Source organism: Glandiceps talaboti, chromosome 9, assembly GCF_964340395.1.
Source record: "Glandiceps talaboti chromosome 9, keGlaTala1.1, whole genome shotgun sequence".
NCBI lineage: Eukaryota > Metazoa > Hemichordata > Enteropneusta > Spengelidae > Glandiceps > Glandiceps talaboti.
The window spans coordinates 9368144-9380964 of NC_135557.1; the positions used below are offsets into that span (position 1 = coordinate 9368144).

The 12821-nt window shown below is 32.7% G+C and overlaps 1 protein-coding gene across 1 annotated transcript; it reads left to right on the plus strand.

Annotated features, from left to right (window-relative positions):
- Positions 1-3215: 3215 nt before the first annotated feature.
- On the plus strand, positions 3216-12634 carry LOC144439759 (uncharacterized). Its single transcript, XM_078128993.1, has 4 exons — positions 3216-3314; positions 9814-9958; positions 10399-10490; positions 12518-12634. Exons 1-4 carry the CDS (start codon positions 3216-3218, stop codon positions 12632-12634), a joined length of 453 nt encoding a protein of 150 aa, XP_077985119.1.
- The last annotated feature ends 187 nt before the right edge of the window (positions 12635-12821 follow it).

Below are 12821 nucleotides of genomic sequence, written 5' to 3' on the forward strand. Positions count from 1 at the left end.
CACCCTATCCAAGGGCTGGGCTTATGGATCCATGTAACTCTTTTGAAATCACTCACTCACGTTCTCAATTTACATAAAAGAAATTGTTTATTGTTGTTGTTGTTGTTTTTTTTTGTTGTTGTTGTTGTTGTTGTTCATGTTCCTCAGAATAAAGAAATGAGTCTTAAATAAATTAAGCATACCTATATTTGTTTAATGAATCATTTGTGCAATTAATGATTTTCAATAATTAGCCATATTTTAAGAATATATGTTTCAAATTCCACATGATTTGTATATACACTTATGAACACGAAGCTTGTGTTCATTAACATTTGATGAAGTGAGATAGTTTGCATGTAATTAAAAACAAGCTTCAAATTTCATATATCTCTGTACATGGGCTGATGGTGACAGACCACAGGAAAGCCTATTGATGGATAATTCCATATTAATGACCTTCGGTAATAAGGCAACGGTGTAGATTTTTATTTTCCTTTTCTTAGTTGCATTATTTTTATGCTTGATACCAATACTGATAATTATTTTGCTTTCAATTGACAGTTTAAAGTTGGAATTCTACGGAACGATGTTATCGCTTCTAGTGTTAAGAAGCTTGATAACTATAATCTTTGTGATTGGAGCAGAGGCAGCACCAACTGTATCCCATGGATTGAGACACAATGTTGGTATGTAAATACTTTGTTATACGTTATGCTATTTTCTGACACTATCAGTGTGATAATAAAATAATACTAGTAATACATGTTGGTATTGGCCATATCACAGTTTATTGTCTACTTTCGACATAGTGCTACTGACGGTTAGTATTGATGGGAGGGCAACGTCACTTAGAGTAATCAGCAGTTATCGTAATGTCATATTAGGAGGGTGAAATGATTCTCCGTCCGTTTCTTTATCTGGCTGTATGTATGTATGTATGTATGTATGTATGTATGTATGTATGTATGTATGTATATGCATGTATGTATGTATGTATGTATGTATGTATGTATGTATGTATGTGTGTATGCATGTATGCATGTATGCATGTATGTATGTATGTATGTATGTATGTATGTATGATCAGCACTTATCGTAATGTCATAATAGGAGGATGAAATGATTCTCCGTCTCTTTCTTTATCTGGCTGTATGTATGTATGTATGTATGTATGTATGTATGTATGTATGTATGTATGTATGTATGCATGTATGCATGCATGTCTGCCTGCCTGTCTGTCTGTCTGTCTGTCTGTCTGTCTGTCTGTCTGTCTGTCTGTCTGGCAGTGTCATAATGTGCTCTAAAATAGCTTTCTAAATTCCAACGAATCTTGGTGCATGTCATTGTCTACTTTCGATATAGTGCTACTGAAGGTTAGTATTGATTCCAACTTTAAACTGCCAATTGACAAAAGGATATCCAGGAACATCTTTGACATGCAAACTTCAAATTTCATATCATTTGGTGTATACATTGATGATACAAAACGCATATGTCTAAAATAACTTCTTAACTAAGGTTTGGATTTTAATTTGCATAAGTAACTATTTTCGGTAGGTAGGCATTTTCTTAGGAGTCCGTGCTTCGAATGTCATGTACATAGTTCGATGTACACATTGATAATAATATAGCTTAAGTGACTGACAAAGTTGTTGATGTACCGTTTTATTCTAATGAGTCATTGGCATACTGAAAGATTTTAGATAATCAGACATTAGCTTAGCAATACACCTTTCAAATATCATACCATTTTATGTGTACATGTTACATTTAGACTACACCAAGGTAATGTTCCTTATTGGCAAATCATTGTAACTTGAATGATTCTCCACTCTATCATTTTTTTCTGTCGAGGTACGGGTCTTGCAGGCTAGTTTATCAGTCAGGAATTAGCACACAGGCATATATCATCTCTCGCTTGTACGTTCATACACACGCAGAGAGACACCGTACATTACAAGTAGATTTGTAAGATAAAGATATGTAATGACTTGTAATGTGAACACTACTTGTAACATTGAAATTATAGTGATGCAAATTATTCGATGGACTTTCCAAAAATAATATTTCAGACAACATTTAAGATCATGTCATATGTAAATGGTTCATGTGTAAGATATATATTCATCTTGCCAGTGAAAACAAGTATTAATCTGAATTAAGTATTAATCTGAATAATAATGATATACATCATATTATCAATAAGTCATCTTGTTTACAAGCTTTATTCTGTGTGTAATCACATTCCTTTGATTGTTAGTTACCCAGATGAATGCAATTATTCCGAGATTAGTAGATAAAACTAGCATTTTAGTATATAACGCTGTCGTGGACTCCTGTTAGTAAATGAGTAGGGAACAGGTTAATTTTACTTTAGTTGTGTTAAAATATGTTAAGATTCCATATATTAGCCTGGTATTTTGACTTCCATTTTTCTAGATAAACACGAACTAATACTGCTGTCGCAACATGTTGATACAACAATGATAAGCTATTGGGTTGACATAGGTTTAAGTATAATCTCAGTAGGGAGGCGTCTCTGGAACCTGGTTTATTAAGAGATCCATGAACTTGCAGTACTGTTTTGGACTTCCAATATTTACACTGTCTTGATCACAGGGTGAATACAATTTCATAAAATCGGAACAGCTATTATCCACGTGTTTAATGTACTATATTAAAGAACAATATATTTAGTTTGCATCTATCTTAATAAACTGGAGGCTGAGTAATGGTGATGCATGATCTTGATGTCATTAATGATAACAAAGTACACGTTAACAATATAAACATAATATACAAATCAATGGATTTTGTTTACACCTGGTTTAGAACGTCATGTTACAAAGCTATAGCCAATAACAATGCATGTAGCACAGGTGAGGACAGTCTAAGGGGTAAAAATCTTTAAGGTCAAGTGTATCTATTTAAAAGCACTGTAAGAATACTTTAATCATTGTTAGTCCTTGCCGTGATGGCTGTCATATAAAGATAATAGGGTTAGCCAATTAAATAACCATTTTTTGGTTGTATCTCTACTGCAAATATGAGGACGATGGAATTATGTAAAAAAAAAGTATACGTTGTTAAAATATACATAATATCGATTTGTCCTAGAAATTCCTGAAGACTTGCACGAAGTCTTTAAAAGGGCTTCAGTGGTAAATGGTGGACGTGACCAAGAACAAGGAAAACGAGTAAAACGTGTGCCAGCTGCTGTTGCTGAAAAGGCTATGGAGATTGGTGGTGAAATGGCTTCAAAAGTAGCAGAGGAATTAATTGACAAAATTGGTGACGCAGGTGATCGAGCAGCAGGTTACCTTGAAAATGGGGTAGGTTTGTACTAACCTGTTTTACCTAAATGGACGAGGTTTGACTTGAAACTGCGTATTAAATTAAAATGTCAATAGAAATATACAAATTTTGAAACTTGTACAGAATTTTGAATTTTGAAACTTAAAAAGGTCAAAATTAATATTAAAAAGAAGACGAGGTTTAAAAAAGTAATCAGATGGGGGGGAGGGGGTCTTGGCGCAAGACTTGAGTTTGTCATTCGAATTCTACCCTCATCGGTCATCTCTTATTTGCTATTTACTTATTTATTTGAGGATTACCCCATTTACAGAGACTCCGAAATTGGAACATACTAAAAGGCTTACAATATTTATACAACTATGTAGCCTAGATAGGCTAATGTTTGAGGGCGCCCTTTCGCAACTTTATCGGTACATATACAGTCGCTTGACAAATCCACTGCGCCAAATTATGCGTATAGTTGCAAAACGGTTCTATTGTCTTCATAGGGATGGTGAAAAGTAAGCATTTCGGACGTACATGACTACAAAGATCGCCAAAAGTAAATGTACAAAAGAAGAGCACGAAAAAATTGTTTTCCCCCTTTCGTCATTCAATGGCAAAACACAACTTTCAGTGTTTGAAAAGTCCTGCTGCAATTTGAAGAGTTTGGCGTTTAAATTGCGTTTTATTTAATTTGAATAAAATATATCAATAAATAAAAACAAAACATATAAACGAATCTTAACATGACATGCATAAGGAAATGAAAAGATATATAAAAGAAGTTTTTACTATGGGTGTGATTCGATACATTAACTTGTATACCTGCACAGGCGTGTGTATAGATGTACTACTTATTACTATGTTTGTACTTTTGAGGAAGTATGCGGAACCCAGCCGCTGTGTGCATTGTTTTGATAGTGAACAGTCCTGCAAGGTATTAATAAATATTCATGTAGATTCATTCAAATAATCAAGTTCTTAAATTTCAGTATCATGTTTTAATGCAAGTGTTGAATTTTAATGTTTACTTTATTCATTAATGTGTTACCTTGCTTGTTTTTGTCTTGGGGTTTGTTTTATTTGTTTTATTTGTTATTTAGTTGGACATTGCGTTGAGTTGTCTGGCGAGATGCCTTGAGCAGCACAAATTTTGAGACTATTCAGATTTTTTCAGAAAATAATTTCCAAGCTTCACAAGACAGCACCAACATGTAAAAAGCAACTACATAGGGTTGAAATACCATTGAAATATAGTTTGATGGCATCCCGACAGTAAGAAGTAGGTGGGGAGAGAGCTTGAGACTGTGATGTGTACATCTCATGTGGGGAGGGGGGTCTCCCCCAATAAAACTCATTGAGACCATGTGTGGTCATTTTAGTGTCAGTTTACCATATTTTGTAGCTGCGACTCAAACTTAATTAATTACTAGTATCACATCACACATGCACATATACATACACAGTTTTTTACACAACACAATACTTTAAACAGTTCATTTATAGATACATTTTTGTAAAAATGATTACAGCTGATTTGAAAAACTAAAAAACTAAAGTAAATGTTTTACATATATATTGTTAGATTACTAGAATTGGTTTCTAATATTGTCTCAGTATTTGCTACAAAGGGGACAGACATTTTTGAAGTTACACTAAAACTTAGAGAGAGGTACATAATATCACCAGCGTGCACATACTTAGTATTCACCCTGTATGAAAATACTAGAACCATGTACTTGTTAATAACATAACTTCTACAATCGTAAGTAATTCTACTTTAAATGTGTGCATTTTTCATAGTTATAATTTGCAGGTATTTACATAGTCTCATTCAAACGCAAAATTGATGAGCAGATATATATGAAAAAACAAGACTTACAGTAGTCAGGTCAAACTCCTTGTACAGTATACATTTGTCTATTCATTCAGGCAACCCCCTGAATGCTTGTGATAAGATCACCTGTGGTGAGATCGTAAATTTGCATGTCATATACTGTACACACTTCCACAAATGAAGTAAAGTGGGAGGCTAACTTTCATTTTTTTGTCAAATTAGCTGTAAAGACTAACATCTTAAAATTTTGTGTTGTCATTATTTAACAACACAACGCTAGAAAATACTAGTATCAACTTGTAATAGTGAAACTTTTACAACTTCAACTTTAATACTGCTATGATATCCAAACATAAAACAACAAACTTTACATCATGTATTGACAACTCATACAACTTTAACTTCATAGTCGAGTGACAACAAGACATATAACAAAACGTTACTGGTATAAAGTTAACTAATCTAGTTCCTATACAGTATTGTTACCATTAAAGGTCCACTCACAGGTTTGGGTTTAGAAACCACAGTTGGAATCCAGACTAAAACTTTGGATGCAACTATATGTGTTTCATGCAATGACACATTGACAAAGCCATGCTACAGAAATATCACAAACGAAAATGTCCCCGAAAAACCTTCAATTGCAGGACAAACATTCGCAACAAGAATTGCAGACTTTAACAGTACAAATAAGCGAGGCATTGATTTTTCAAATCCAAGGAACAACCTTATAAAAGAGAAATTGGAGTCGAAATTCCGTACAAGTGGCGCAACATGATAAATTAGATTATCCAGAGAAACAGGACTATAAATGACTTAGATGTAAACATTGCATGTATAATATGTGTTAGTAACTCTTTGTTATGATGGTTAACTTCAAACTAGTATAAGTGTCAATAAAATATTGTCTCATTGAGAAAATCCTCCTCTGAAAATTCGCAGAGTTTACTACCAGTATCCCAGCGGCCGACTACAACGCTCACGTCTACAGACGAACAACAGTGAACGCTAGTTCGATGTCTAGACAAATCAGATCTCTTGAATTGCGCCATCGATATACTGTTATAACATATAATAATGAACATTTTGGAAGGACTTTAGTGGAATGTGACTTATAGTTGTTGTGTAAGAAGTGAAAAGGTTAAAGTTTTACATCCACAACTAACTGTGCAACATTTCTCATTCAAGCTTCAAGTCGTAACAATTTGGATCTTGCTAAGTACTTGCTATGTATGTGAATAAAAGTATATAACAATAGTATTGTATTTATTAGTAAATTACCACGAGCAGTGCAGCCCTGCGAAGCTCACATTTGTCCAGTATTCTGCGAAGCATTTAGGCACGAATATTTGATTGACAGCTACTGATGACTCAGATTTGTACAAACCCCCTTTATTCTCTACTTACGATTTTGCAGACAAATTGGCATGCTGTGCATTTGAAAAAGTTGAACATGAGCTGAGCGAAGTTTAGTTGTCATTACATAATGTTGCAAAGTTTAGTGAAAAGAATATAGATTTATTTTTCTGACATGGAGCGCATTGTACCTGACTTTGGTGAGTGCCCTTGGAACACATCGCTGACCTGTTGATAGCAATATTTTTGGGCGGGTAACTAAAATATACGCAATAACTCCAAAATCTCGATTTTATTTAAATTGAATTAACTGCTATCTTAATCTGTATGTATTACGTGTGATACTTACAGAATAATGAAGTTAGAGGTCCGTATTTATGTAGGTATACATGGTAAATGATTTTCTTGCGTGTGATTTTTCAAACATAGTCAGCGATAGCACATCATTTTCCAGAAGATAATTTTTTAAAAAGTGTAAAACCAACAGATTTTTACAAAACCCTTTCGGTATCTATTAACAAATTTTCAAACAGTTTGGAGTGTAAACATTACAAATTGAATAAACATACATTAATAATGCTCAACACATATTTCGCTTTCATACACAATACTCTTTATTAATAATATGATGTTTGTCATCTGCAAATTGAATTGTGCTCTCTTGCATTAGTTGTTGCATTGCAAATTGTCCAATAATGCAATAATACACAGTAATGTGTGAAACGGTTGAGAGAATGGTACAACGAAATTTCACACAAACCCTAGATCTGTCTTTTCAAGAATCTTTAGGGAATGTAAATTCTAAGAAAATCAGCCTGTAGTATACCTAATATTCAACGAACATGTGAGGGCTACATATTTGCAAGGAAATAACCTTCAGGTTTTAAAAAGCAAAATGTATGTAGAATTCAGTTAATATTTTGCATACATTCTGGTAAATGTCACGCAGGATCTTGCTCAAAAGACAAGAGATTTGTATTTTTCATTTTCTTTTTCATTTGTATTAAATTGTACTAATTTCATATGGTATACCATTATTGGTGTTGGTATTATATCATTTTTGATAACGGCTGCGAACTTGCATGTGTAATGTTTAATAGAAAAATGTAGTTAAGGCCTATGTTCTTTACAAAATGGTATGTGTATATCCCCCTTGCATGCATCGGATGTAGTTAGTTTTGAGCCCTTGATATCGGATCGTAATCAGGCCCTGTAATCAGCACAGATCATCTGACATACATATTAAATTTTCACAACCACCCACTTGTCATGTTTTAGGGTTACTTTGGTTACCATGGCAACTGATGTTCATAACATGACATTTTTTTAATTTGGCATAACAAACTACCTTATGTAGCGTGGTCAATATGCACATACAATAGATTATTACCAAATTTATAATGCTATTTTTCAGATGCATAGTTATTTAGCCAAAACATCATTTCCAAGCCTATTGTATGTTTCCATGGAAACTGGTCTCCTATTATTTATGCCATTTATGTTACAACATATATCACCAACTCATACATGCTAAAAAAATAATGAATTGCTTGTATTAATTTTTAATTGTGTCTCTGTTCTTGTGTCAAATTAAAAACAATGAAACTGTGATGATTTTGATTACTATGACAATAGATGTTTAGAAAATGACCAATTTTGAACTCAATATAACTAACTACCCCAGGTAGGGGGTCAATATGCAAATGAAAATATATTAGTATTATTATTATTACTATTATTATTATTATTATTATTATTATTATTATTATTATTATTATTATTATTAAATCTGTTATTATATAATGTTATTATTGTTTTTATTTTTAAAAAATGAAGGAGCTTTATATTATATAATAATTAAAATCACACAGTTAAAAGGAATGTAAAAGTACAAAGAAATACGTCAGAGATTTATGTCACTGTCAATAAGAAATGATGCCACATATGCTGGGTGGCAATAGGGAGTCCTCTAGTGGTCAAGTTTGGGTTTACTTTGTTCTTTACCCACAATGCAACACCAGTTGCAATCTTGCCTGGATTACACAGCATTTTACATCTGTGATCAAGATGATAGACATTCCTGATTGAATAAAAATTCACTCCAAGTTAGAGTATAAACAACTAAAATGTTTCGTGAGTGACATCAAACTGATTGCAGCAATATTTATACCATAAAATGTTGTCTTAATGAAAATCGTGAGAGTTTCAGGATTGATGACCATGCATATCTGTATAGCATGTGCTAACTTTTGAAACAAAATCCTTGGAATGAAGGTATGAAGCTTGTAAATTTACATTTTGGCTTACTTTTATTAAATCATAGTTGCATGCAATATAACTTTATTTGTGTGTTATGCTGTATTTTTTTATAATGGTTGCAAACTGTTACAGCCTATTTTCTTTTCAATGTTTTAAATCTTGGATGTACAGTCACGTTCAACCTTGTAATATTTGCACCTTCTGACATACATATCAACTTTTCACATTAACTAAATCGCTTTAGATCACTAGTTGCATATTTCCTTTGAACTCCGTGTAACTGAATACTCTAGGTAGGATGTATATTCATACAAAATCATGTGTTTGTTGGTGCTATATATCATATATGTATTTTTTTAAATAAATCATGGCAGTTGTAAGTGTAATTTTTTTGTTTGCATGCTCTCCTATTTTAGACAATTTGTGTAACAACATGTATCATCAACTCGTACATGCAAACAGCAACGATGTTTTTATCGAAAGTTTAATTATTTAACATGTCATGTCCCTTTTTATAGAAAATCCACACAATATGGATATTTTGGTTAACATGGCAACTCATGTTCATAAAATGACCATTTTCGATGGACTCAGCATAACACACTATCCTATGTAAGGTGGCCAATATGCATATAAAGTAAATTTATAATGTGATTTGTAAGATGCCTATATATTTAACCCAAACAACATTTCGAGCCTGTTTGTCTTCATAGCAACAGGTATCCTTTTTTAGACAATTTATGTTACAAAAGATAGCACCAACTCATATATGCCGAAAACAAATCTGCCATTTTTGTACTAAATTTTATTTTGTTCATGTTTTATGCAATATTGTTGAAAAAAGGGTTGCATATTATGGTGATTTTGGTTACCGTGGCAACGGGAGTTAATACAATGACCCACATTTTAGAACAACAAAATACCCATGGTAGCGGGTCAATATCGAAATAAACTTGATTAATAGTAATATTATTATTATTATTATTATATAAAATTGTTTAATTGTTATTTAATTATAAAAATAGCCAGGTACTTTAATTTAAAAAAATACTAAATAGTTACGGTTTTCTTTACTATTAAAGGCATCAGTTGATATTCAACCACAGAATGGATTTATGTCTGAAGATATGTTGGCACCTCCTGCATGGCACATCGAAACTGGGGTAAATTCAGGAGACAATGGGCAAGAATCAAAAGAAGATTATTACTCTTATCCAATGGGCGTAGGTGAGTATGGTCCCTAACAGAGGGTATATGAATTGCCTAAGAGAGACAAAATATAGATTGAAAAAAAAACAAGAATCATTTTCCCAAAGATGTAAATCGAATAAGAACATATAAGTACAAATATTTGTATAAAGAAAATTAATTTGAAAACAAAGTACAAACATTATAGTCAAATCAAATATATATATATATATATATATATATATATATATATATATATATATATATATATATATATATATATATATATATATAAATATAAATATATATACACAGACACAGACACAGACACACACACACACACACACACACACATATATATATATATATATATATATATATATATATATATATATATATATATATATATATATATATATATTTATTCTAGACCATTCTATTGAAATTTGTTTGTACATAATACGTATCATTTATAAAAGGTCCTGTAATGATGAACGGATGTTGGGGTACTGGATACAAGGAAGGAGATCCATGCTTTGAAAGCCGAGTACCTTCCAAGTCAACTTGTGTTGTAAGTATACCTTATTTAGCCAATTTGTCAGCCAGGTTCAGGAAAAGAGGATTACGTGATTAACAAATGGATATCAGTGTAGGTATTTTGTCCTTTGTTTTTTAACTTTTGTCATCGCCTCCATTGTGCCATCTTTAGTTCCTTTACGGATAAGATGCAGGTTCGTTGGCTCACTTTTCCTTCATAATATTTCACATTGAAGACAAGCTAAATACACTATGTGTTGCATGTATTATGTTGAGCCTATATTTCAAGTTGTGGTTTTTGATGATTTTTTCTTTACTTTTTCAAGCATATTACTGATTTTTTACCAACAAACTGCGTTTTTTGTCGATTTTCACTTAACAGTATTTAACTTTAACAAACAGTCAAATATAGTAAATTTTTTTCAACTGTAAATGAAACTTGAGTTGATAAGCTAAAAAGGTTTGCCTTGGTTTGCTTAGTTTTTATTTCAATGTCTTGTAATAATCATCGAAAGTTGTATTTTTGTATTTTTTGCATAAATTAACACCTTTCACACTCGTCGATGCAATATCTCTCTGTTCCCTCATTTTTTTACTATCCAGAGTAACCTTTCTGGTATAGTCTCTCCGAGTATTGTCTACAAATTCAAGACACATGGGTTGGTTCGACGCCAAGCTAAATAGTTTCATGTCATAAAATAATATGGGATACGTTCTTATTTAAGCCATGTTCCTGCTCATGTATAATTAGGCATTACTACGCAGTTTTGCATCTGACGTGAACTCTCAAGTCTCGAAGATAGCGTGGTTCACTTTCGACGCACCAACTATGTTGATTAAATCATGTTATTAATGTAAATATAAAATTGTTTGATCTGCTAAAACAATTAGCCTGCAGTACTGTTAGATATTCGAGATTTGTATGTTTTTTACATGCATGATACTTGGAAATCGACATCTACATCGCCGTCGGGTACACGGCAATACGCTGTAATGTACTGTAACGTTTTAGCCGTTTAAGTCCGGGTTGAAATTGGCGATTTACATACAAGGGGTATTTTTTGATTTTTATTGGTTTTAACAAAATTTACCAAGTTTGACTGGTATTGTACAAGAACCCAGTGGAGAGATCATGTCATCTCAGGTATTGCACAGAGGCCTACTACCTATGTTTCATTTGTATATGTAAACACACTCTTCTGTAATCAACGTACCTTGTGCATAAACATTCGGGAAAGAAACCATATAAAACACATATCATGTTAGAGTTCATGTCATTTTTTCCTTTCGAATTTATGGGTGGAAAAATAAACGATTTTCAAAAAATCTTTTAAATTAAAAAATGACCAAAATTCGCTAAACGAACCCGTATGTCATTCTTAATTATGTGTTCATAGTAATGTTGTAATTTATGCCTTCTCACTGGATTTATACATTGTCTGTGTTTCTTCTGTTTCGAATTTCAACTGTGGACCTTTTACCTCTTGAAACGGGTGCTCCTACATCAAAGGGGGAATATCTAATACAAACCAACGCGACCAATCAGAAAAGAAAAACAAAAGAACACAGATAAAGCAGAACACCAACTAACAATTACAACTGATTTTGTGCATATACAGGTACCAACACATCAGTAATTGGCTATATCTCAGGAATACATGGTGTGCACTTCAAATACATATAGTTTGGTACATGCACCAACCACAACAAAGTGTGTAATATAGTTTACTGTGTGATTATCGATCATATTTAATTTTGTTTCGGTAATTAAGCAATATCTGTATGGAAGCTTCAAATGTCATATAATTGGGCATCAATAATTTGCAACTTAATTAAGGGGTGTATCAAATATGATCGATAGGTCAGAATTTTGCGATCCAAACACCATTGGCTGCAAATACTTCGGACCTTGCAGAAGACATTTAGTTTACACCTAGTACATTATGTGTCACAATTTATCATTTTAAGGTACACATAATTAAGTCTGAATACAATTAACCATAATATCAATTCAACATATCATCGTTCACAGAGCAACTTCGCTGTCATTGTTTTTTACAGAACATGATTGATTCAGCCGCGTTTATAGGTGTTGGATTTGATGGACGTGGGGAATACAGTCCAAACAGTCGTAAAATGAGCATCATACAGAGAAACTGTGCTGGTCTTGCTACGTGAGTGGCTAATGTTACTTGATATAGCATGATTATTTTTTGTTAATGAAAACACACATACAACTACACACGCATTTTAGGATGAATACTGGAATATCCCGCATTCATCTTGCTTTTCTCCCTATGTATAGGTATGATGGCTATGACGTCCCTGACACGATGAATGTGAATGGTATCTATGAAACAGAGTC

What these genes read in the sequence shown, in the direction of transcription:
- LOC144439759 (XM_078128993.1), top strand. Translation starts at nt 3,216, where the DNA reads ATGGAGATTGGTGGTGAAATGGCTTCAAAAGTAGCAGAGGAATTAATT. An exon ending in CAGGTTACCTTGAAAATGGG is followed by an intron (nt 3,315 to 9,813) that starts GTAGGTTTGTAC and finishes TTACTATTAAAG; the next exon opens with GCATCAGTTGATATTCAACC. An exon ending in CTCTTATCCAATGGGCGTAG is followed by an intron (nt 9,959 to 10,398) that starts GTGAGTATGGTC and finishes CATTTATAAAAG; the next exon opens with GTCCTGTAATGATGAACGGA.